The sequence below is a fragment of the Camelus dromedarius genome, chromosome 9 (genome assembly GCF_036321535.1).
Source record: "Camelus dromedarius isolate mCamDro1 chromosome 9, mCamDro1.pat, whole genome shotgun sequence".
NCBI classification, from domain to species: Eukaryota; Metazoa; Chordata; class Mammalia; order Artiodactyla; family Camelidae; genus Camelus; species Camelus dromedarius.
This window is the reverse complement of record NC_087444.1, coordinates 76,105,352-76,131,235: the sequence shown is the minus strand read 5'-3', so window position 1 is coordinate 76,131,235 and position 25,884 is coordinate 76,105,352. Positions and strand designations below refer to the sequence as shown.

At 42.7% G+C, this 25,884-nt stretch overlaps 1 protein-coding gene and 1 long non-coding RNA gene across 2 annotated transcripts in view; both read right to left on the bottom strand.

The window, feature by feature from the left end:
• LOC105092000 (zinc finger protein 347) overlaps positions 1-10,300 on the bottom strand; it is a 62,825-nt gene extending 52,525 nt beyond the window's left edge. Inside the window, exons 1-5 of the mRNA XM_010983632.3 lie at positions 10,186-10,300; positions 9,333-9,554; positions 4,786-4,888; positions 3,643-3,821; positions 2,164-2,246 (exon numbers count right to left, since the gene is read on the bottom strand). Coding sequence (XP_010981934.3) covers positions 2,164-2,178 — 15 coding nt within the window. The 5' untranslated portion in view covers positions 2,179-2,246; positions 3,643-3,821; positions 4,786-4,888; positions 9,333-9,554; positions 10,186-10,300. The remainder of the gene's footprint in view (positions 1-2,163; positions 2,247-3,642; positions 3,822-4,785; positions 4,889-9,332; positions 9,555-10,185) is intronic.
• Positions 10,301-10,476: 176 nt separating this feature from the next.
• LOC135322137 (uncharacterized) lies at positions 10,477-25,833 on the bottom strand. Its single transcript, XR_010382484.1, has 4 exons — positions 25,535-25,833; positions 19,719-19,849; positions 18,351-18,563; positions 10,477-10,795 (listed from the first exon to the last, which is right to left on the bottom strand). It is a non-coding gene; the product is annotated as an uncharacterized LOC135322137 (long non-coding RNA).
• Positions 25,834-25,884: the final 51 nt, after the last annotated feature.

Genomic DNA, 25,884 nt, shown 5'->3' with positions numbered 1-25,884 from the left:
GACAAAAGCAGAAAAGAAAATTACAAACCAATATCCCAGATGAATACTGATATTAAAACACTTAACAAAATACTACCAAAGCAAGTTCAATAGCACATTAAAACAATTCTACATCATGACCAAGTGGAATATATTCTTGTAAGGTAAGGATGACTTAACATACAAAAATCCAACAACATAATATACCACATTAAAGAATAAAGGCAAAAAGCAACACAATAGCATCTCAATTAAGAAAAAATATTTGACACAATCCAACAACCTTTCAAGGTAAAACACTCAACATACTGGGAACAGTAAACTACTTCAACATAATAAAAACATGAAAAGCACACAGCTAACATCATACTCGATGGTGAAAGACTGAAAGCTTTTCCTCTCAGACCAGGAAGAAGGCAAGGATGCACACTCTGCACTGCTGTTCAACAAAGTACTGGAAGTCCTAGACAGAGCAATTAGACAAGAAAAAAATATAAAAGCCGTCCAAACTGGAAAAGAAGTAAAATTATCTTTTTTTTCAGATGACATGATCTTATGTGTAACAAAACTATAAAGATTCCACAAGAAAACTTACAACCAGAAAACAATTTTAGAAAAGCTGCAGGATATCAACTCAACACACAAGAATCAGTTGCATTTCTCTACATTCACAATGAACACTCTGAAAACGGAAATTAAGAAAACAATCCTACTTACCATAGCGTCAAAAAGAATGAAGTATTTAGGAATAAACTTCGCCATGGAAGTGAAAGACTTGTACACAGAAAAGTGCAAAATATTACGAAAAGAAACCAAAGATACAAATAAATAGACATTCCACACCCAGGAATTAGAAGAATTTATATTGTTAAAATGTCCATACTACCCAAAATGTTCTATGGATTCAACGAAATCACTATCAAAATCCCAATGGGAATTTTTGCAGAAATAGAAAAAAAAAATGCTGAAATTCAGATGGAATCTCAAGGGAACTCAAATAGCCAAAATACTCTTGAAAAAGAAGAAAGATGGAGACCTCACAATTATAGATTTCAAAACATATAACGAAGCAAGAGGCATCAAGATGGAGTAGCACTGGCAGAAACACAGCACATAAACCAACAGAACAGAACAGAATGCTCAGAAACAAACCCTTGCAGCCGCCAAGGGATGTCTGACAAGGGCGCCAGTGGGAAAAGGACAGCCTCTTTCACTAATGACGCTGGGAAAACTCAGTACCTGCTTTCCAAACTTTCAAAAGCATGAAGCTGGAACCTGACCTTACACTATATACAAAAATAAACTCAAAACAGATTGATGAGCAGAGCATAAGACCTAAAACTTCTATGAAACTTCTAGAAGAAACCCTGGGGGAAGAGGTTCAAGACACTGGATTTGGCAATGATGTCTTGAATGTGCACCAAAAGTACAGACAAGAAAAGCAAAAACAGACAAAGACAAAAGCAGAAAAGAAAATTAGGTTGATTTCATATTTTAAATTGATGATAGAATAAAAACCCCTCTACCATTGACATCTGTTTCTGAACTTTCAACTCCATTCACAATCACTAAGATTGTGAAGCAGTGACTCACTTGTGCAGCCTTATATAAGTGTATTCTAGAATGTATTATAAAAACAGGCAGAAGTGATTTTCCCTTATTGCTCTTTTCCCCCAGAATTTATCAGCTATTTGTGAACATTAATATGTGACTTCCATATGCAGCTTCTTTACCCTGGCTTAGAGAGGACAGACATCCAACCAGATGGGGCCCCTAAAAATAATCCCCGCTACCTAACCACACTGACACCATGGGGCCAACACCCCGCCTCCGATCCAAGCCTGGGCATGAAGGCCTTCAGGATTCCCACCAGGGCCTCTTCATAAGTTCACTGGGTCGGGGAGGAGGGTGGAGCTCAGGGGTAGAGTGCATGCTTAGCATGCACGAAGTTCTGGGGTCAATCCCTGGTACCTCTATTAAAAAAAAAAAAAAGAAAGAAAAAGAAAAAATAAGTTCACTGGGTCATGATGAGATGGAACCTAAGTGGATACAAGAGGGACTGAAGGAAGGCCCTGGGTGAGTGAGTGATTATCAAGCAGGATACTTTAGAGTCAGATGAGTGAGTGCAAAGCAGGGCATTTCAGGAAGGAGAAACAGAACAATCAACCAAGAACATGACTTCACCTGAGAGACAGCCATTTCTGACTCCTTTCCTTTCTTCTTCCTCTTCTGGCTTCTTTCTCGGGCAATGTCTTCAGAAGTCAATTCTGAAAGGTGGAAAGATATCATTTAATGCTGAGAATCAACGCACCCCTCCCTGCGCCACAACCACACACACAGGGGAGACCTGGCCACGTGGGACAGACAGTCTTCTGCTGCCCACTGTCCCAGGAGGGAATCAGGACAGGAAACTCCACACACAGACCAACAAGGGAGTTTCCCCACACTGTCCTCAGACCACGATCCCCTCCTGGTGAGCCCCTCACCCACATGGCAGCAGTGGGCGCCTCAGCTGGACCCGACAGCCCCCTTCAGGTCACAGACCAGGCCCTGATCCACCCCCACACAGAGCAGAGCCCCTGCCCCCTCAGCCCAGATCCCAGCCCTCAGGACGGGAGGACTCAGAGTCAGGATGCTAAGTGAGGGACCCAGACTGGAATCACTGGGTCCCTTAAAATATTGAGGTTGGGCCACATATTGACTTTTTGAAGGGGATTCTCTGGTCAGGCGGCACAAAAATGTATTCGCAAAATGCCTCAGCAAGCTAATGTGTAGCCAAGATGAGTATCACTCAGAGGAGGCAAGCCCAGCACACCTTGCACCTTTTATTGAGCTATAATTGACAAATAAATATTGTGTATATATCAAGTATACAATGTGATATTTGACGTATGCATATACTGTGAAATAATTACCAAAATCAATTTAATTAACATGTCCATCACTTCACTGTTACTATTTCGAGTGTGTGGTAGGAACACTGAAAATTTATTCTTTCAGCAAGTTTCAAGCCTACATTACAGTATGATTAACTACAGTGACCATGCTGTATATTAGATCCCCAGAATTTATTCATTTTACAACTAAAACTTTGTACCCTTTAACCAGCATCTCCCCGTTTTCCTGACCTCCCAGCCTCTGGTAACCACCTTTCTACTCTGGTTCTATGACGCTGACTGTTTGAGATTTTTCACATAAGTGAGATCATACAATATGTGTCCTCTGTCTGGCTGATTTCACTTAGCATAATGCTCTCCAGATTCATCCGTGCTGTTGTAAATAACAGATTTCCTTCATTTTTATGGTTGAATTTCATTATATATATGTATGCACATTTGCTTTATCCATTGATCTCTCACTAGACATTTAGGTTGTTTCCATATCTTGGCTGCAAGCCATGCACATGGGAGTGCAGACTATCTCCTCCAGATACTGATTTTGGGAAGGGAGGAGGGTATAGCTCAGTGGTAAAGTACGTGCTTAGTATGCATGAGGTCCCAAGTTGAATCCCCAGTTCCTCTGTTAAATAATAAACAAACAAATAAACCTAATGACACACCCCCAACGAAAAAAAGATATTGATTTCATTTCTTTTGGAAATACAGAGAAGAGTTCTCGGCTCTCAGATTTCTCACTCTGCAGTGACGTTGGTTAGATACTCACAGCCTCAAATGCTGACTGGATGGGGTTCGCTGGGACTGGGCAAACTCAGGCCAAGAACAGCAGGAGGCGGGTGTCTGAACAGAAGGGCAGTGGGGAAGCTGGAAGACCCAAGGCAGGCAAGGCGCACCAAGAGAAAACACTTCTCTCCCTCAAGTCACCTACTCGGAAGAGCACGCACGCTGCCATTCCAGAGAAGACGAAGAAGAAAGGTGAATGGAGGGCGGGCGTGTTGGGGGGAAACACAAGACCCTTTCTCTAAGGTGACCCCATGAGCTCACCCCATTCTGTTGACTAACTGGGGAGAATGCACAGAGCTCCTCCGTCATCTAGTTCCTGAGTCTCCCCGCTACTGCCGGGGCTCTGAATCCCCAAACACTGCTCCCCTTCCTGTCTCCAACTCCCTTCCCAGAATGCAGTGGGCCTCCTCACTGAAGATAGAAACTTGTTCCTCATTGAGTTTAAAATATCTCTGGGCAGAAGGGAACCCAGGGTACAAATGTCAGGAGGGAGCTGGCCATTTCCCGCTCCCCTAGGTAGTCGTCACCTTGTTCTGATTGTGTGTGTGTGTGTGTGAGAATTTCCAAAGACAATATGAAATAGACAAAGTAGAAAAAAAAAATAAAATAAAATGATAAAAAATAAAATACCTTGCTGCTTGCTCCCCAGTTTCCTTCTGACTGTATTGTGTCTCTGTATGTCTGTGTCTGTGTCATGTGTGCATGTCTGGGTGACCGTGTGTGTGACCATGCGTGTGTCGTGTGTGCGTGTCTGTGTGTGTGAGTGCGCACGTTCTGGGACAGGCAGGGAGGGCACGGCAGAGTGAGCGCCGCGGTCCCGGCAGTGAGGCAGGAGCAGCCGCATCTTCCCAAGGACGAGCCTCTGTGCTGCGGTCTCTGTGCTGCGACTGCCCTTGACTGAACACTCCTTCCCTAAGTCACGGGCCCTCACAGCACTTCTGAACTTGCTCCCCACCCCCAGAAGGCCCTTCCTGATGAAAAGTGTCTGCCCTGTGAATCATAAGACCCGCGGGGCCCTTCTGGACTCTAACCTACAAACTCCCAGGGGTCTGACATACTCCCCAGAAACCGTGTGATGAGCCCCCTACCTTGCTACACAATCCCACAACATATCCCAATAACTCACGCGTCCGTGACGGATGGCACTCCTGACGACACGAGGACCGCTACACCTGACATCCTATTTCCATTCCCAGTGACCCCAGCCGCAGTACTGTCACTGCCGAAATCTAATAAAAGAGATATTTGTCCAGTGATGCACCCACCCCAATGAGACCTCAGTGTCTTCCCAGGGCACACTCCAAATTCCCATATGTATCTTGCAAACTGCATCGGAAACTTTCTTCATTGCAACCCCAAATACCCCCAAACACCAAAAGTAACCCCCAAAAGGATCTCTGAGATGTTCCCTGTAACTACTCTGTGGGTTGCCCAACGATTCCTGCCCTCCCAAAAGACCCCACAAAATTCACTGTGTGAAGTGGATGCAGGAGGCATCTCCAGGATCTACCCCTCACCCCACCAGGACCAAGGCACCCATCCTCCTGGGCCCAGAGCTCCCTGTGGGCGCAGCTCAGGCCTTGGTTCTAACAACCCCACAGGGTAACATTCTTCTTCCTTCATTCCTCCTCTGGTGTGATTGTGAGCTACCCAGTCAAACCAGGCATGGAAAATCTCAACCTCAGCATCTGCATCCCAGAGGACCTGAGAGGAGACGTTATGCTACCCAAACCCGACCCACGCAGCCCCACAGCTACCCGTGAACCCACTTCCAGGTGCTCCACCCAGAAATGACACGTCCCTTTCCAACAGGTCCACACGCCCCTTGATCCCCACACCCCGCATCCACTGGGCTCACCTAGAGGCCCATGCTAGCTTCCAAGCCCCTCCTGCAGACCTCTACAGCCTCCCCTCCACTCTTCCCCATTTTTCAACATCTCCTCCATGCGTGTGTGATCAAATGGGGTTAAAAAGGCACAGGGACCTCTGGGCACAGGCATTGCAGAAATGCACAAGCTGCCACCCAAAGGCCACTGGGCATTCAGTATGGAGATCAAGAAGGTGACCCTTCTGTTTCAAAATCTGCATCTCTGGGGGAGTGATGGAAATGTTAGGTATCTTGATTGTGATACATCTGAAATATGCGCAGTTTACTGTACAGAATTTATACCATAATAAAGCTGTTTCAAAACAAAAACAAAAGAAAACAAAACAAAAATCTTCTTCTGGTAGGAAGGAAGGAAGGACGGAAGGAAGGAAGGAAGGAAGGAAGGGAGAGAGAGAGAAAGAAAGAGAGAAAGAAAAAAAAGAAGTTGACCCTCCTGGGAAGCCTTTCCAGCAACTGGGAACATCATAGAGCCTAGTTTTCAAGGCATATGAGGATTTAGATTGCACTTGGTGAGGAAGTCACAGAGAGAGAGAGAGAGAGGGAGAGGGAGAGAGTGAGGGAGAGGGAGAGAGAGCGGCCCCAGATCTCACTGCCCCCGTCCTCCCCACTCACAGCAAGCTGCAAGATACCCTACTTTTTCAGGGGTGCTTCCTTCATGCCTCCCTCCCCAGGCTCCTAACCTTCTCCCCATTCTTAGCAAAGTGTAATCATATCCCTGACCCTGAGCAGATGCAGCGCTAGAAGGCAAGCCTCCTGTCCAAGTTGGCAACTGGTCCCCAGATATGCAGAATCTGGAAGACCACGGAGCCACAGTGCAGCAGTGACACAACAGAATAAAACATGGGGACACCTCAGCACACGCATGAGGACACCAGTGCTGTATGGCTTTTTAGGTCTCAATACATCCTTTTGCTCTTATTTTGAGCACAAAGAAGTAGCCAGAGGAGGTTTAGCTCAGCGAGAGTTAAAATTTCCAGAACAAACATGGGAACCATCCTCATCCCCTGCCCTAGCCCCTTGGTCTTCCTGGACGAGCACTCAGTCCTCCCAAAGCCCCCAGCATCTAAACCTTCCCCAAACAGTGCCTCAGGCGTCCCTGGAAGAAGATGGAGATCATGCACCCTCCAATGGAGGGAAAACAGCAAAGACTCAAAACAATCAATGGAGAAGAGCATTTCTCACAGAGACTGACGTGGAAGCAGTAAAGCCCGGGTAACGAGGTAGAGAATGACTAGACACGGGCAGGAGAAGATGGGAGGCATCTCTGGCCTGACCTGAAGGAGTAGAAATAGAGCAGAGGATTTAGCGACAAAGGGTGAAGCAGGAAGTAAGATCTGAGACAGAAAAGGTGTTGGTGTTTGGGAACAGAGCAAAGGTGACTGTGACAGGGCAGAGTGAACTCTGAGAACAACAGGGTGAGCTCCCAGGATGAGGCTGGAGACACTGGTAGGGCCCGGGGGATGACAGGGCTGTGGAGCCACAGTGAGGTGTGGGGGTCTGGTCCTGAGGACAAACATAAGCCAGCGGAGGTCTGAGTGACAGGAAGTGACAAAAATCTCCTTCCAGATTTACCCTAATTCAGAGAAGACATCTGATAATAGTCTCTCTGACTCTGAGCCTACGGTCCTGCCTCCAACCTACTGTTCTTTTTGTTTTTCATTTTGGGAGGACTGGGACACATCTAAAATTCCAATTACAGCTGGGCACTCCCTCCAAGAAGAAATGCCACACACAGACACTCATCCAATTTGGCCAATCATTTGGGGGGTCAGGGTTGATCACCCTCAAAGAATTTCTGGTCTACTTTCCCATCTCTGTTACACGTGGGCTCCCTGATGCCCAGAGGGCAGACATTTCTAAAAAGGTCTCAGTTGAGTCAACAGAACCAGATGGAACTGAATTCTGAAAAGGTGGCCTGAAGGGTCAGTGGGCGGTCTGTCCTTACCCGCCTTCGCACTTAAAACACCAGAACCATCTTTCAGGTGCCTGGGCTTTCAGGTGCCTGGGCAGAGGAAACAGCTCTTTCAAGGTCTGATCACACAGATGCCAAGCATTTAACTCTTCTTTTCCAGAAAAGCACAATAACATACTTTTAAAGTATAGAATTGCAAAAACATAGCAATGGTGAGGAATACACTGGAAAGGTTCAGCTGTAAAAGAAGCTCTGAGCAAATTTCTCTTTTTTTTAAATTTCAGGTTTATTGAAGGCTTTCTGTTTTGCTTTGTTCAGCAAATTTCGCAAATAGATTGGCTCTCTCGGAAAAAGATTCCACATCAATCCAGCCATCCTTCAACTTCCCCTGAGAGTGACGACGAGGGACTTGAGGGGAACATCTCCTTAGCAGCTCACAGCTCACATAAAAGCAAAGAAAACGGAGTATCAGACTAACCAGGTTTAAACCATTAAGTTCAAAGATCATTGACATCCTTACCTAGTACCCACTGAAATAGTCTAAAATTAGTTACTAGTTCCCACAGAACATTTCCAGTACCTAAGAGAAAAAGGAGAAAACACACAGGACTTGAGCTAAGCCAGAAAGAAATTTTAAAAGGAAAGAAGTTGTAATTTTTTTAAAAGCCAACAATTCTGGTGGCAAAGTCAAAAAATATTGAGAATATGTCATATTTAGAAAATGAGGAGGGAGGGTATAGCTCGCTGGTAGAGTGTGCATTTAGCATGCACAAGGTCCTGGGTTCAATCCCCAGCACCTCCATTAAATAAATAAACAAATCTAATTACCTGCCCCCACCAAATTTTTTTAAAATAAAATAAACACAAATTTAAAAAATAAATTTAAAGAAATAAAAATAGAAAATGACATGAATTGATTGTAGGACATTCATCAAAGGTATTTCATAAGTTATTATTTATAGGACAGCAGAAATTGAATGAACTAAGAGTTACTTCGTGACAAGAACAACGAATTAAATGTTAGAGAAAAAAAAGTAAATCCATTATATAAAAAAGAATAGTAATTTTAATATTCCTTTAAATAGGCACCATGAAGTGACAATTTTCCCAGCACACACACACTCCCTACTCCATGCCAGGAAAAGGGAAACAGGCGAACCACAACCGACTGCATCAAGTCACACTGGCCTTTGGCTGAAGGACCGCAGGTGAACGCTATCTTCTGAGAAAAATCAATATAAAATGCACGAGCGTTATAGGGAGGAAATTTGCAATTCTCATTCTCATCTGTATAATTTAAACAACTTTTACACTGATTAGATTATAACGTCAATCTCTCACGGCTTAATCATTCATATGCAATCAATTCATCCGGATCCAGGTCACTCCTCTTTCTTTTCTACTACGCATTTCCCTCTGGCCTTCTATTTATCTATTTCTTTCTCCCTCTGTCTTCTGTTCTCCTCCACTTTCCTGCTGTGTCTGCCCTCCTATTTCTTCCCTCACTCCTGCCCTCCTCTCTGCAGCTCATTACCTCTCGGCTGCTTTCTTGGCAACCTGATTGTCCTCCATCTCCTTGTATTTCTGCCTCTTCTTCTCCCATCCTAGCTTCCTCTCTGCTCTCCCTCCCTCTATCCCTGACACATTTCTTGGTCCCCACTCCCTGGCATCCCCGGGGGGCTGTATGTCTTTCCTGCGTTATTCCTCCTTCTGCTCTCCGTGTCCCCCTCGTGCTCTCTTTCTTTTCCAGCCCCGCGTTGCTCAGTGCGCCATGGCGCCCACTCTTGCCCTCCCCCTACACTATCTGGAGTCCTTCACCACTGTTGCCCCCGCTGCTCCCGCTGCTCAAGGGCCCTTCTCTTATTTTGCTCACCTTCACCTCTCTGGAGATTCCGTTTTTCTCTAAACTTCTCTGCTTTACCCACCTGCTGGGTGGGTTCAAGGCTTATTCTCTTTCACGTTGCTGTCTTTTTGCAAGTTCCTTACCAATCCTCTACTTTGTCAACAGGTCGCCCTCCTCCTTTTCGCCTCCTCAGTCTTCTGTTTCTCTCTGAGTCGCTCTGGCTCTGCTTCTCCTGATCCTCCTCGCCCACATCTTTACAGGGATGGCGACGCAATATGTTACCGCGCCCGGAAGAGCACATTTCCCAGAGGGGTGGAATTTGGAACGTCAGAACCAGGGGCGTCACACGGCTGGCCCAGGTCACCTTCCCAACGCGCGGAAGGTGGAAGGGTCACTAGGAGGGGGAGACGGGCTGGGAGGGAAGGTGCCTCTAGAGAAGGATGGGCAGGCTCTCCAAAATCCCCGGGCCAGGACCAGGGAGAGGACGCGGCCTCGCCTGGAGCGGGGAGACGGGAGCCGCCCCCAGGGGCCTAAAAGGCCCGGGCTTGGATGGCGGTTAGGGAATAAATCTACCTCGCGGAAGAAAATCTTATGCGCTGCAGCAGTGGTGGAGGGGTCAGTGAGGTCAGTAATGGGTTTTAAAGCAGGAAAAGGACGCGACAAGGCCGTGTCTAAGTGGACCGAAGGCCGAGGGCTGGGACCGGCTTCAAAGTGACTTTAAACCGAAGGGGAAGCGCCCCTCGGCCTCGCACGGCGACGTCTGAATTTACTTAGGGTGGAGGGGGGCGGTGCGGGGATTTACGGTCCGTAGCGGCCCTCAGACGCGGGTACGGAGGAGAGGAGACTGGGAGAGCAGCTTAAGACTAGAAAGGTAGACACTCACGCTGGGTAGCGAGACTTCGACGCCGTGCTCTCTGCTTCCGGGTCTGTGAAACTGCGCGCGCGCGAGCGCGCGGAGGGAAAAGGCGGGGCAATCTGGGAGCGGTGAGACCGCCAGGGGTCGGGCTTACGCTGGGAGAGGCGGGGCCTCGGGGCGCGGGGCGGGGCCTCGGGGCGCGGGGCGGGGCCTCGGGGCGCGGGGCGGGGCCTCGGGGCGCGGGGCGGGGCCTCGGGGCGCGGGGCGGGGCCTCGGGGCGCGGGGCGGGGCCTCGGGGCGCGGCCTGCTTGTCCCGGCTCTTAGCTTTCGAAGGAGGCCCTCCGCGCTTAGAAACGCTTGCGACTTCTGGGCCTCAAGCAGCAGCACTGCTTCCTGAATATTTTAAGTTACGGTTCTAACAGTTTTAAGGTAAAAGCTTACAGTCGTGTTGGCCACTTATGTTGGAAACTAAGATGTCTTCCTCCTAAGCTGAAAACGGTTTAAGATCGAATGCTGTTTCTGCCAGCGGGTTGCACGCGAGTTCTGCTAGTGAGGCTGAAGCAGTTCCGCGGGCCGGGAACTGCTATCTCGGCGGGCAGGGTCGATGTCCGGCGGTGCCTGGATCCAGAAATATTTTCTGCAATTAAAATCAGTTTCAGCAATTTAACTAAACAAGGATTCGAGTTGTCTGTGTAGGAATGTGAAACACAAAACTCTGCCTTCAGAGAATGGGCAGTTTCACATTGACACCCTACTAATTACTCGTTCACCCAGGAGTCCAGCTCAACACTGCTCAGTTCCAGAGACTTTCAACGGGACAAGACCTGGAGTCTGAGGCTTGGAGGGCTAATGCATGTAATAATTTAGGCCAGCAACCATTGCTTGAAAAAGAGCAACAAATGTTTAAAAATTGTTATACATTGCACTATTCTTTATAATTGTTATTCTCTTCCACACTTGAGATGAATTACTTTCAAATACCTTTGAGATAAACCTGTTTACACCATAATATACTTAAATCAACACCTAAATATAATTAATTTCAAACTCACTATACAAATTGGAATGGTTATTTTTTATTTCAAAATTGTAATATATTTTAGCTCTTTGTTTTCTATTTCTTTTTTAAAAAATTTAATTCTTTTGGGTGGAGTAAGGAGGTAATTAGGTTTTTACTTATTTATTTATATTTAATGGAGGTATTGGGAATTGAACCCAGGACCTCGTGCACCATGCATGCTAAGCATGCGCTCTACCACTAATCTTTACCTTCCCCTGATTTCTATTTCTGAATTTTCTGGCTGGTGTGGATAACAAAGCCTGTAAAATATATACTTTTCAGAAGACACTGGGATTTATTTTCACCTAAAGGATAATCAATTTTACAATATTTCTCAGGGTATTTACTAGGGAGGTATATTCTCTTTAATATGAACCCTAGAGAAAGTAAAACTAGATTATCAATTATCCAATAATTTCCAATAGTTTCATTTCTACCCTCAATATTTTTGCAGTATCTGTTAACATCAGCTACAAGTATGTTTTCTCACATCACTACATGTGAAAGATTTCATCCACAGACAAATGGCAATCAACTGAAATATAATGTTTGGATAGGGAAATTAACATATTTGAAATATTGTCAGGTGAAAATGAGCAGAATGTCCTATTGTCACACACATATGAATACAAGAAGACATACCACAATGACTGGATAGATTTTGGGATCTTAATAATGTAGATTATTCTGCATTATGTAATACTGCTAACTAGCCATGTGACAAGAAAGAAGCTTTAATATGGACTTCCACGATTCCAAGCAAAGATGATTCCAAGCAAAGGAAGTTGTGTTGCTTGTATAATTTTCAATGTAGCAAAATGGGCAATTCACAAGGAAAAAGAAGGGACATTTCCTCAATCACAGGATGTGACTTATTACCAATTCAAAAATGTGAAAAACACAAGGAACTAGTTTGACTTGCGTATATACATGTATTAAACCCTGTGCTAGAAAAAAAAGAAAAAGACTATACATTTTCGAACACAGAGGCAACAACTGAAATGTTCACCACCATCAGACTTAACAAGAGATTTTATTCAAAAGGACTATTGCAGTAAGGAGAATACTCCAACCACAAGACCTGCAAGTGTCTCAAAAGCCAGACAGAAGAGAGATTTTCTTTTATACTGAGGGGTAAACAAGGCTAGAAAAAAAATCTCACATGGTGGGTGTAAACGAGGAGGTGGCATGACTCATGGTTTATCAGGAGGTATTTTACCCTAAAGTCACTTACTCTTTTTACTTTTGGTTGTTTTTTTTTTTTTTTTAGGGGGGATAGTTAGATTTATTTAGTTAGTTATTTTAAGGGAGGTACCGAGGATTGAACCCAGGACCTTCTGCATGCCGGGCATGCACTCTACCACTGAGCTGTACCCTCCCTGCCTTCCAAACCTTTAAATTTCAGGCAGGTGGCTTTCAGGTCAGAGAAAGCCCTATGAACAAAGTTAAGAAAAAGTTTGTTTTGTTTCTAAAAAGATATACATCAAAGAGACTGAGAAAGTACTCAAAGTTTGCAAGTTTTCTAAGGTAAATGTTCTTAAGTGGGGGGAAGGAGGAAAAGAGGGAAATATTTTCCTTTATTTTCAGCAGGAGGAATGAAGTCTTTTACTTTTGATGTGTGTTTGTCCTTACAACACACACAAAGAATGTCCATCAAACATAACTGTATTCAAATTTCTTTAATTTCTTTTTTAAAAAATATTTTTACTTAAGTATAGTCCACTTAAAATGTGTCAATTTCTGGTGCACAGCAAAATGCTTCAGTCATACATGAAGATATGTATATTCATTTTCATATTCTTTTTCACTGTAAGCTACTATAAGGTATCGAATCTAGTTCCCTGTGCTATACGGTATAAACTTGTTTATCTATTTTAGATATACCAGTCAGTATCTGCAAATCTCGAACTCCCAATCTATCCCTTCCCGCCCTCTCCTCCCCAGTAACCATAAGTTTCTTTTCTATGTCTGTGAGTCTGTTTCTGTTTTGTAAATAAGTTTGTCTCTCTCTTTTTTTTTTTTAGATTCCACATATGAATGATATCATACGGTATTTTTCTTTCTCTTACTTCACTTAGAATGACATTCTCCAGGTCTATCCAGGTTGCTGCAAATGGTATTATTTTATTATTTTTTATGGCTGAGTAGGAAAATTTCCTTAATTTCTAACCAATGTCCTTTTTCTCTCCCTGGGTCCCATCTAGGATACCACATTACATTTAGTCATCACATCTCCCGAGTTTCCTCTTGGCTCTGGCATACATTTTCTCAGACTTTGGTTTGTTTTGGACGGCCTTGACAGTTCTGAGAAGTACTGATACGGTACAGCATCACTTTCGTTGCTGTTACTAGTGAATTCCACTCTATAGGAATTTGACTTTGTCTTTCTCATTATTAGACTGGATTAAGGTCTTTCAGGTGAAAACAGCATAGAGAAAAATTTTGTTCCATCACATCCTATCCACGTTGCAACTCACCACTGTTGATTTTGACATTGATCACCTGGCTAAGGTCATGTGTGTGAGGTTGCCCCACTCTACAGTTAACTTTTTCTGTCCTTTCCATACTGTACTCTTTATTTGGAGGTGGGGAGGTAATTAGGTTTATTTATTTAATGGAGGTACTGGGGATTGAACCCAGGACCTTGTGCATGCTAAGCACTCACTCTACCACTGAGCTATACCCTCCCCCGCAATACCGTACTCTTTTAAAAAAATACTTGTACCTATAGCAGACAAGAATCTGGAACAGAATATATAATATGTATATGTATCACTGAATCACTTTGCTGTCCACCTAAAACTAACACAACATTGTAAATCAACTATATTTCCATAAAAAATACAAAAATAAATAAACAAAAAGGAAGTAACTAATGCAGCAGACAATTATAGGGAGTTGGGAATTATAGTCTACCTCTTTGAAGGGAGAGTACATAAATTATTTGGAATTCTGCTGTATGTGATATTTGTCTCTTCTCCCTTTATTACCTACTCAATCATTTATTTTAAACACAGTAGGCTATCTAATTTTTTAAACTGAAGGATAGTTGATGTACAATATTTAAGTTACAGGTGTACAAAATAGTGATTCACAATTTTTAAAGGTTATACTCCATTTATAGCTATAATAAAATATTGGCTATACTCCCCCATATTGTCCAATACACTTTGTAGCTTATTTTATACCTAATAGCTTATTTTATATCTCTTACTCCTTTATCCTTATGTTGCCCCTCCCTCTTCCCTCTCCCCACTGATAACCACTAGCTTGTTCTCTGTATCTGTGAGTCTGCTTCTTTTTTGTTATATCCACTCATTCGCTGTGTTTTTTAGATTCCACATATAAAGGATATCATACAATATTTGTCTTTCTCTGTCTGACTTATTTCACTTAGCATAATTCTCTCCAAAGCCATCCAAGTAGTTGCAAATGGCAAAATTTCATTCTTTCTTACAGCTGAGTAATATTCCATTGTGCACGTCTATACCACATGTTCTTTACCCAGTCATCTGTTGATGGGTGGCTATCTAATGTTTTTATATCTCAATTCTTGACATCATTTCTCCTTTGGCTCTTACTCCATTCATTAATCCTTCTCAGTCTCTTTGTGTCATCCCATCTCTCTTCCCATAACTCAGACGGGGTTTGGAAGCTTGGGAGGGGTCTCAGAGATAGGGAAGAATTAGTCCTTTGTAGAACTTCTCAGGGAAGCAGAGGAGACACATGATTTGCCACGAGTCCCTCATGGCCCAGCCCTCTGCCTTTCCTGCTCTCTCCTTGTAGGATCCTAATGCTCCAAGGACGGAGGGTGTAGCTCGGAGGTAGAGTGTGTGCTTAGCATGTGTGAGGGCCTGGGTTCAATCCCCAGTACCTCCATTAAATTAATAAACTTAATTACCCCCACCACCACACATGCACAAAATGCTCCAGAGTGCATGATGGGAACAAGCCTCTCCCAGACATGCCAGCGGTCTTTCAGGAGAGACTCACTAGACACTTGTCATTGTTTTGAGTAGTTGAGAACTGGGATAAACTGCTTAATAATACTCTCAGCTCCCCTAGCGTGTACTGTCATTGCTGCTACAGGTGAGCTGATAATTATGGCTCTGCGGGGAGGTGAGGTCACAGAGTCACAAGCCTTTATCTCAGGGCCTGGATGTCTCCCTCCCACACGTACTGGCTGTGGGGACCGGGCCCTGCCCGCCATGCTCACAGCAGAAGACGTCTGGTGAGTATTTCCTATTTTATTCTGAGGGGCCTCCTGTAAGGGCAAGAGTGTATCAGGAATCTGGAAAGGGGATCATTTCACAAAAAGGATTCTTCTTGGTAGAAGGTAGTCCTGTGCTTAGTCTCCTTGGGATGTAAGAATAATTCCTGGATTATGTGCTGAATTTGGGGAAAGAGATGGGAAGTTCTTGACTTTATATCAATCCCTGATGCCTCCTTAATGTCATCCACCCTGATGAGGATGATTGCTGTTTTATCTTGGCACTAATATAATCTGATATATAAAACCTCTTTTTGGGGGGATGGGTATAGCTCAGTGGTGGAGCGTGCACTTAGCAGGCACAAGGTCCTGGGTTCAATCCCCGGTACCTCCATTAAAAAAAAAAACCTAATTACCTCCCCCATCCTCCCCCAAAAAAAGTAATTTAAAAAATGTACAAAATCAGTAAGACAGCTCAAAAAAATTTAAAAACCTCTTTTCAAGTAATAAGGAATAAATATAACTAATTTTAGATAAACAACGTCCTACTGTATAGCACAGGGAACTATATTCATATCTTTTAATAGCATATAATGAAAAAGAATATGAAAAGGATTATACATATGTATAAGTGAATCACTATGCTGTATGCCAGAAATTAACACAACATTGTAAATCGACTACAGTTCAATTAAAAAAAATTAAAATATAACTAATCGAATGATAATTCTGTAGAGAACGTCTGAGAGGCAGTGGCTACTGATGAAGCAAAAATTCATATTTTAAGGCAAGGCAAGAAAAATTGAAACATAAAATTTCCTCCACCCTTTGGCCTCCTCCCTCCCCTCTGGGGTACACTGTGCATCTGCGTGATGCATTAACCAGGCCTCCCTAAGAGCAGAAAGAACTGCTCGGCCATAAAGAGCAAGTTTTCTCCTTTTGGGGCCAGCCGTGTCACTCCTCAGAAGATAATGTTCCTTTCTCAGTCCTGTCAGGGGTCACGGTCACTCACCACTCACCCTGTACGTGCAGACATCGCTGGTGAATTTATGCACAGGAACAATATGTCATTTCCCTTAAAGAGAATGATGGTGCAGGACAGGCTGGTCAGACAACCTAGGGAGACACTGGGCCGCACCTAATGGAAGTTCTCAGCTGAAATACTAGGACCGTATTACTGTCACTAGCTGTATGTACCACTTGCATTGTGCCTGTTCTATCATTGTTTTCTTGCATTACCAAAAGTATGCATGAGCCTCAGACAAAATTAATGATGATCAGGCAGTCTGAAATGATGGACCATACAGTTCTATGAGATCAATGACTGTAACAGTGTAACTGTAAATATGGGAAGAAGCAACAAGAGGGGACCAGTTCCTGGCCCACAACAGGCTGGTCAGACAGACGGTCCGAGGCTTTCGGCTCCAGGCGGCAGGGCCTAGTCCAGCCACAGCAGGCTGACGGCCTAGCCACGAAATCCTCCTCGCCGGGCCTGGGAACGAGCATTCCTAGAGCTGTGGGGCAAATTGGCCACAAAATGCCTCCCAAACCTCAGCTGAAATTAAGACCAAAAGGGAAGGAAGGGATTGTAAAATAAAGAATGCTGCCCACCACCCAGTTCTACAAGAATCAGGTCGTTAGCCACTGTGGTCCCTGACCTACAGCACACAGCCTGGAAGGAATTCAGGGCGAAGATCAGGATGAGGTGCTCTCTGCTCCGGGAAAACTGGCAGGACAGGCCCTTCAGACATCTTTTCAGAAGAAATTTTTTCTGAACATGGATCCTCTTTCATCTTCTCATACTTAGAAAAGCACTAAAGACCATTAACTAAGACATCTGTTCCTTGTGACCAGCAGCCTCTTGCCCAGAGCGGGCTCGATTTACTGTTATGTCCCCCTTTGCCAAATCACACACATGATGGCCTCCCCCTTGACTCTTCAGAACAGTTCTCGGAGCTGAGAGGCTGTCTCCTGGGTTATAATCCTCAACTTGGCTGGAATAAAAATTTTCATTTCTTTCTTATATTGACTACAGATTAATTAAAAAAATCTTAATGGAGGTACTGGGGATTGAACCCATGACTGTGTACATGCTAGGCACACACTACCACTGAGCTATATCCTCCCCCCAACCACTGATTAATTCTTCTTTGGTACTACAATGCAAGTATCTTTTTTTGGAGTGGGGGTGATTAGATTTTTTTTTTTTTAATGGAGGTGCTGGGATTGAACCCAGGACCTCCTGCATGCTTGGCATGCACTCTACCAATGAGCTATACCCTCCCCCCAAAATATCTTCTTTGTCCTTCTTCAGCTGAGCACATTACCTGTTTAACACGCATGCAGTAATTTTATCTCCGTGGGGGGGAGTGTGTGTAAAAAAACCCAAACCTTTGCTGATTATGGTGAAACTATTATTCCTCTCAAAATCAGGCAAAGACGGGGCAGATGCAGGAAGCACTGGTTTGTCTGGGGGCTGCAGGGCCTGGGGACTGTTAGGGGTGGTGCGCGCCTTTATCTGCTTTGTTTCTCCCAGGGCTGGAGGCTCTGGGCAGCGAGCTGGAGTCCGGCCTCAATGCCCGCCCTGCCCCATCCCTCCGCCCCTCTCCCCTACCCTGTCCTCGCTCCTCCTCTCCTCCCCTCCCCTTCCCCTCCTCCGGGGGTGGCTACCTGGCCGCAGCTGCACTCCCCAGCCCTCCCTTCTCCGCACAGCGCCTTCCCGACCCCCGACTACCCGCTTTGACGCTGACCCTCTTCTTTTCCAGCCGGCGATTCACCAGGGGGTTTCAAAGCACCTTCCTGGAGCAGTCGGGCGCAAATTCTCTTGGTTAGCGGGCCCGACCGCCCCCCACGTTCCCGGAGCGCTAAGGGTCTCCAGTCCCAGGTCAGTTCCTTAGCCTCCTACTTCGGTTTATTACTCACAGATCGCTGTCCTCGCGCCTTCGGGCTCCTCCTCAGCCCCCAGGAGGCGGCCACAGGGCTCTCCTCCCCGGGTTTTCTCAAGACCGGTCTAAGCGCGTTGTCTGTGTCAGGAAGATGAACTCGGTCCCGCGTGGATTTTTCCCCTCCTTTGCTCTTAGGGCAAGTGGACGGTATCTGGAAATACTCATTATCCACTTTAGCTATTGTGGACTTCTGTTTTGAAAAATGGAGAAAACAATAAAAGAGATCATGCTTACCCACCCCCGCCGCCATCACCGGAGGAAAAAAAAAAGACAAAAGAGAAAAAAGAAATTACGCAATGACTATTTGGGAAAAAAAATTAACATTATAATTGTGGGCTTCCGATCAAAATGATCTAGGACTTGACAGTTTGCAGCTTCAGCTGTATCTTGTGATATTTCTCTGTTAAAAATAAACGTTTTTGGAGGGGGAGGAAAGAGGATATAGCCCAGTGGCAGTGTGTGCTTGGCATGCACAAGGTCCTGGTTTCAACCCCCGGGTACCTCCATTATAAACAAACAAACCTAATCACCATCCCCCCAAATTTAAAAAATTTATTTAAAAAAATCTGTTTTCATGTCAACCCTAAGCTCACACCAAATCAGTGCGCTTGTTTCATGACTTCTGGCTGTCATTTTGAACACTTGTCTTGTATTTGAGTCTTTTTCAATAATTATTGCATTTTTCCTCATAGGGTTTCATTTCATCCTCCATTATTAATCAGTTATATCCTATGTAATCAATAATAGTTTAGTCTCTATTTTACAGTGTTTTGTCTCATACATGTTTCAAGGCCGATAGATTAGCCCACCATATTATGGTATAAAGATTTCCGTGGTTGCTCTGGGATAAGGACAAATGCAGCTTCTAACACCATCATAATATCAAGCTATTTTTAAAAATGATTATTTTATTTATTTTTTTAAGAAGCCAGTTTTATGGTTGGAAGTGATACATGGGTTAGGAAGCTCAGAGACAGTTCTATTTTTTTTTTTTTGGATGGAGGTAGTGAGGTTTGAACCCAGGACCTCCTGCATACTAAGCACACATTCTAACACTGAGCTATACCCTCCCCCAACAGCAAGCCATTCTTGCCCATATAAACCCAACACTTGGTCTGGACTAATCTTTCTTATAGGATTTTATGTTAGTCAGTGCATTATTGTCTTATTTGCATTTTAAATATTTATTCATAGGTAACATTGGCCTATAAAGTAAACTTATTGACATAATTATAAAATAGCCACAATCAATTATTTATGAAGACAAAACCATTTAAGAGTGGCAAAGGACATCAGTTAAAAAAAAAGTACCAATGTTGAGCACTTGAAGAGTAAAACTGACTACCTTTCTTCACGTAGCATCACGGTGAAGAGGCTTGACTGCAGCTAGAAAACACAAGTTCGGTTTCTGATGCTGCCACCTAGGCAGATGCAAGCTGGGGTGGTTCTCACAGTCTGCACTTGGGGTCTCCCCATCTGTAACACAGTAACAGCAACAGCACTTATGTCAGAGTGGAAGATTAGGAGTTGATACGTACAAAACAGTACCACTTCCGCAACCATGTTCATGGAAAGTATACTGAATGAGTGTTTCTGAATGAAGGATAGTGAAGCTCAATTGTCACGTCACCAGTAACACAAATCTCGCATTTCCCTGCAGCACCATCTTACTCTGAATATGAACCTCAGTATCTGGAAAGCGGCAGAATGACCTCCAGGGATTTGGCAGTAGCAGTTATCTTCTTATCACACACTGCAGTTGGAATCTTTGGGAATTTCTGTTTTCTTTATCACAATGTGACCAGTCACCTCAGGGGAGGCAGATTTGATTCTCAGGCACCTGACTTTTGCCAATACTTTGGAACTCTCTTCTAATGGAGTTACCCACACAATGGCAGCTTTGGGGTTGAAACATTTCCTCAGTGGCTTTGGCTGCAAATTTGTTTTCTATGTTCACAGAGTGGCCACGGGTGTGTTCTTTGGCACCATCTGTCTCTTGAGTTTCTTACAGGCCATCACGGTCAGCCCCAGAAGCTCCACCTGGGTGAATCTTAAAATCAAAGCTCCCAAGTACATTGGTTTGTCTATTTACCTGTGCTGGAGTTTTCACTTGCTTGTAAATATAGTTGTTTTCATATATGTGTCTGGTAAATGGAACAATACCAACATCACAAAGCAAAAAGAGTTGAGATACTGCTCTAGTGCTGTTCTGGATAAAATAACAACCACCCTATTTGCAGCTTTTTAAAGCCCTTCCAGTACTTTGTCTTTTGGACTCATGATCTTGGCCAGTGGATACATGGTTTTCATCCTGTACAGACACAACCAGCAAGTCTGACATATTCATAGGACCAGCTGTTCAACCAGAGCCTCTCCTGAGACCAGAGCTTCCCAAAGGATCCTTGCCTTGGTGAGCACCTTCCTAGTTTGCTACATCCTCTCCACCGCTTTTGCAACTTACATGGCAACTTTCAATAAACCCCGCTGGTGGCTGATTAACATCACTGCACTAACACGTTCCTGTTTCCCCACCGTCATCCCCTTTCTTCTCATGAGCTCAGACATCTACATAGTCAGGCTCTGCTGTGCCTGCTGCAGAAGGAATACCCAAGTCCCTCATCTGGTCAGAAAACTCTAAATTTTTTATTTGTATCCACAATACAAAGCCCTCTACTCAGTTTTCACTGTTAGCCCCACAATGAGCAGTCACATCACAGAGTCCTGAGCAACAGAGTCTCTGTCCTCAGAATTTAAAATATATTGGGGAAGGGACATGAAAAAAATGCTCAATATCACTAATTATCAGAGAAATGCAAATCAAAACTACAATGAGGTATCACCTCATACCAGTCAGAATGGCCATCATTCAAAAGTCCACAAATGACAAATGCTGGAGAGGCTGTGGAGAAAAGGGAACCCTCCTACACTGCTGGTGGGAATGCAGTTTGGTGCAGCCACTATGGAAAACAGTATGGAGATTCCTCAAAAAATGAAAAATAGACTTACCATATGATCCAGCAATCCCACTCCTAGGCATATATCTAGAGGGAACCTTAATTCAAAAAGATACCTGTACCCCAATGTTCATAGCAGCACTATTTACAGTAGCCAAGACTTGGAAACAACCTATATGTCCATCAACAGACAACTGCGTAAGGAAGTTGAGGCATATTTATACAATGGAATACTACTCAGCCATGAAAAAGAATAAATTAATGCCATTTGCAGCAATATGGATGGATCTGGAGATTGTCATTCTAAGTGAAGTAAGCCAGAAAGAGAAAGAAAAATATCAAATGATATTACTTATATGTGGAATCTAAAAAAAAGACAAATGAACTTATTTATAAAACAGAAACAGACTCACAGACATAGAAAACAAACTTATGGTTACCCGGGGAAAAGGCGGTAGGAAGGGATAAATTAGGAGTTCAAGATTTGCAGATACTAACTAATGTAAATAAAACAAACAAGTTCATACTGTATAGCACAGGGAACTATATTCAATATCTTACAGTAACTTATGGTGAAAAAGAACATGAAAATGAATATATGTATGTATATGTATGACTGAACTATTATTATGCTGTACACCAGAAATTGACACAACATTGTAAACTGACTTTAATTTTTTAATTGTAAACTTCAATAAAATCTTTGGAAAAAAGTATATTGGGGAAGACACTGAACCAGCTATTTATTAAGCAAAACGTCATGTAGTTTCCTTTATTATTATTTTTAATGGAGGTACTGGGGATTGAACCCAGGACCTTGGGCATGCTAAGCACCTGCTCTACCACTGAGCTATATCCTCCCTGTCATGTAATTTCTTTTTCATGAGGTGTCTCAATGTAGCGCTTCAGAATCTAGGAATTTATAAAAAGTGTGGCCTGTAATTATTTGGAAATAAGACACAGTTTTTCCAGTATGTATATTTTAATGTAATAAATCAAAATTTCCCTAAAATTCAGGGGACAGTGAAATGTGAGAAGGGTTCATAGAAAGGAAGAGCCTTTGGTTTTGATTATTTGCATCTCTAGGATGGATCTGAAAGCTGTCAGACATTGCATAACCTTGAAGGTCAGGTTATGTGTTTCTGCCTCAAAGCCTAAGAGACGTCATCTGAATTGTTTACGGTTGGGGAGAGACTGTCATAGATTTTTTTTCTGTTTTCTCTGGCAAAAATCAGCTGAATGATGAAGATAAGGCAATAAACATGGAAGGTATCTTGGGATTAAAAAATACTTTTAGTTATGAAGTACACATAAAATCTAACATTTGAACTGTTTTCAAGTGTACAGTTGAGAGGCATTAAGTACACGGATATGGTCATGCAACTGTCTCCTCCAGGACTCTCCTCACCTAGCAAGCTGTAACCCTGTACACAATAAACATAACCCTCAGTCCCAGACAACCACCCTTTTACTTTGTTTCTATGACTTTAAGTTCTCTAGGCACTTTGTATAAGTGGAACTATACAATATCGGTCCTTTTGTGTCTGGCTTATGTCACTGAGCATAAAGCCCTCAAGGTTCATCCATGTTGTAGCAGGTGTCAGACTACCCTTATTTTTCAAGGCTGAATAATGTTTTATCGTTGACGTTTTGTTTCTCCATTCGTGTGTTAATGGCACTTGGTGGCTTCCACCTTTTGGCTGTTTTGCATACTGCTACTATGAACATGCTTGTGCAGATTTCTCTTCCAGTCTCTGCTTTTAGTTCTTTGAGGTATATACTCAGAAGGAGAATTTTTGGACCAGATGTCAATTCTATGTTTAGCTTTTTGAGGAACCGCCATGGGTTTTCTGTATTAGCTGCACCATTTTCCGTTCCAACCAGCAGCGAATAAGGTTGACAGTTTCACTACATTCTTGCCAATACTGTTATTTTCTATTTTTTTCACTTTTTTGTTTTTAAATAGTACCCATCCTAAGGAATGTAAGGCAGTATCTCATTGTAGGATGTTTTCAAGCTGGGAAATACAAGTAAGATAAAAATACCAGATAGGTATTGGGATATTTAGAGGCCGAGATATTCTGTATTAAGTCATATCTCAATTAGCTTGAGGGAAGACAGTAATCAGTTTGGACTTTCATGCCCTCTACTGAGGAAATGTATTAGGGACATACTGAGGAATATGGTGGAATCTTCACTATTTCCAGAACAGCAGAGGAGGGCGCAGGTGAATGACCTGAGTCTTTTTGTTTATGTGGATTTTTCTTTAGGAAAGGATCCAAGGGAACTAAACAGTAGACCCAAAAAGAGGGGGAAATGGACAATTCCTCAATCACATAGGAAGATTAGAATATATCCTTATTTGTGACTGCTAGGCTTGAAGATCCAAAAAATGTAAAGGTGTTTCAACAAATGGGCAATATAGTCAAATTTCTGTCAAAAATAAAAATATATATAGGACATTTTTTCAGCACTTGTTAGACCACAAAATTTCAAAACCTAAAAAAAAAAATTTAGTAAGACATAATATTTATCATCCATCAAATACCATTTGGAAAACTGTACATTCAGAAATTTTTAAATACTGAAAAAGTTATAGTCACTTTGTTTAGATAGTTAGAATATGTATATGAAAAGATAAGAAAATTTGTGTCAGCCTTGTGATATTTAATTAATGAAAAAGTATTTAAAGGAAATAAGATAGCTGCAAATTCACATAGAAATTTATTGGGCAATCCTTGTCCTACAGGTCCAATTCAAGAATTTTTTTAAAAAGGTATAGTAGAAGGCCAACAAAAGGCAGAAATGAAAATTATATTAAATATAATTAAAAGTTCTTTTGAAATAGTGATTTTAAAATGTGCAAAGACACTTAAACAGTACTAATAATAGTAAAGACTATTGATAGAGATTTTTTTGGGGGTGGGAGAGGTAATTAAGGTTATTTATTTTTAGAGGAGGTACTGGGGATTGAACCAAGGACCTTGTGTATGCTAAGCATTCATGCTACCACTGAGCTATACCCTCCCCCTGATAGATTTTCAAAACCTGTAGAGATGACTATGAACAACTTTATCTTAATTATTTAAAAAATTGAGAATAATTTTGTCTAATATAGAGTACTAAAACTGAATTAAGAAGAATTAGAGAGAACCATAAACAACTTAAAAACTTCAAAGTATTCAACAAGACTGATTGCTATGCCAGAAAATTTCCCACATTTTCAAGGTACTGGCAGTTCTTGTCATTTACAAACTTTTTTCAATATAGAAGATATGAACATATGTAACATTTCTACTATCTCTCATACTAAGACATCAAAAAGAAAGCAGTTTGACTTGTGAAGTTTGATGCAAAATGAATCATTAAAATATACACTATGACTGAGCAGGTGTCATTCTAGTAATACGTGATATCTTAATATGCTATGGGGGTTTTATATACCCTGCTATGGTGTGATAAATGAGAACATCTACCCCCATTATACTGATAGTTTCAGAGAAGCACATGAAACATTTCAACAGTTATATTTAAAATAGAAATCCACAAAATAGACTCACAGACATAGAAAACAAACTCTGGCTACCAGTGGGGAAAGAAGGGGAAGGGATAGATTAGGAATCTGGTATTAACAGATACACAGTACTATATATAAAACAGATAAACAAGGACTTACTGTACAGCACAGGGAACTATATTCAATTTCTCGTAATGAGCCATAATGGAAAAGAAACTGAAAAAAAAAATGTATACGTGTAACTGAATCGCTTTGCTATACACCTGAAACTGTCCTTTCAATAAAAAATAATAAAAAAGTAAAATGAAATGGAAATCTACAGTTTGTGGTAATTTCTTACAGCTTAACGAAAGAAAATTTCTATTATAAGGCAAGACAGGAAACAAAATTAAACATAAAATCCTTGCTGCCTTGGTTTGGGCCACGTCCCTCCCTACTGTGCGATGTGTGCCTGCATTACACATTAGCCAGAGCTTCTCAGAATGGGAGTGCCTGCCCAGCCGTTAACACTAGCGACCTACTTCTTCAAGAACAGCATCCTTCCCCAGCTCTGCACAGGGACCACGGTGACCTGCTGCTTGCTTTCATGTGTGCTAACCTGGAATACGTCTCCTTGGTCAACTTGATGTGAAACTCCAGTGTGTCATTTTGATGTCCGATCCTTTGTCCTGAAAATGTACGTGACCATACCTTTGAGTTTAAACAGGCGCATCAGTCCTCAGAGCTTCCTGAGAATCTGCTTCCCGGGTTATCATCCTCATCTCGGCTCAAATAAAACTCCCTTTTATTCTTCCCAACTTGATCGTGGATTGAATTTCCGTTGACAGGCTGCATTAGGAAACTAATGAAATTATGTACACAGACAAGCCCAGGGGATCTACGAAAATCTCTAGAATACATGAGATTAGTCTATTCTGAGGATAAAAGATAGCATTTAAAAATCTATCACATTTCTACATAGTAGCAATTAACACACGGAAAGTGAAATTAAAAATACAGTAACATGTACGATTACTCAAAATAGAAAAAGTGGAAATATG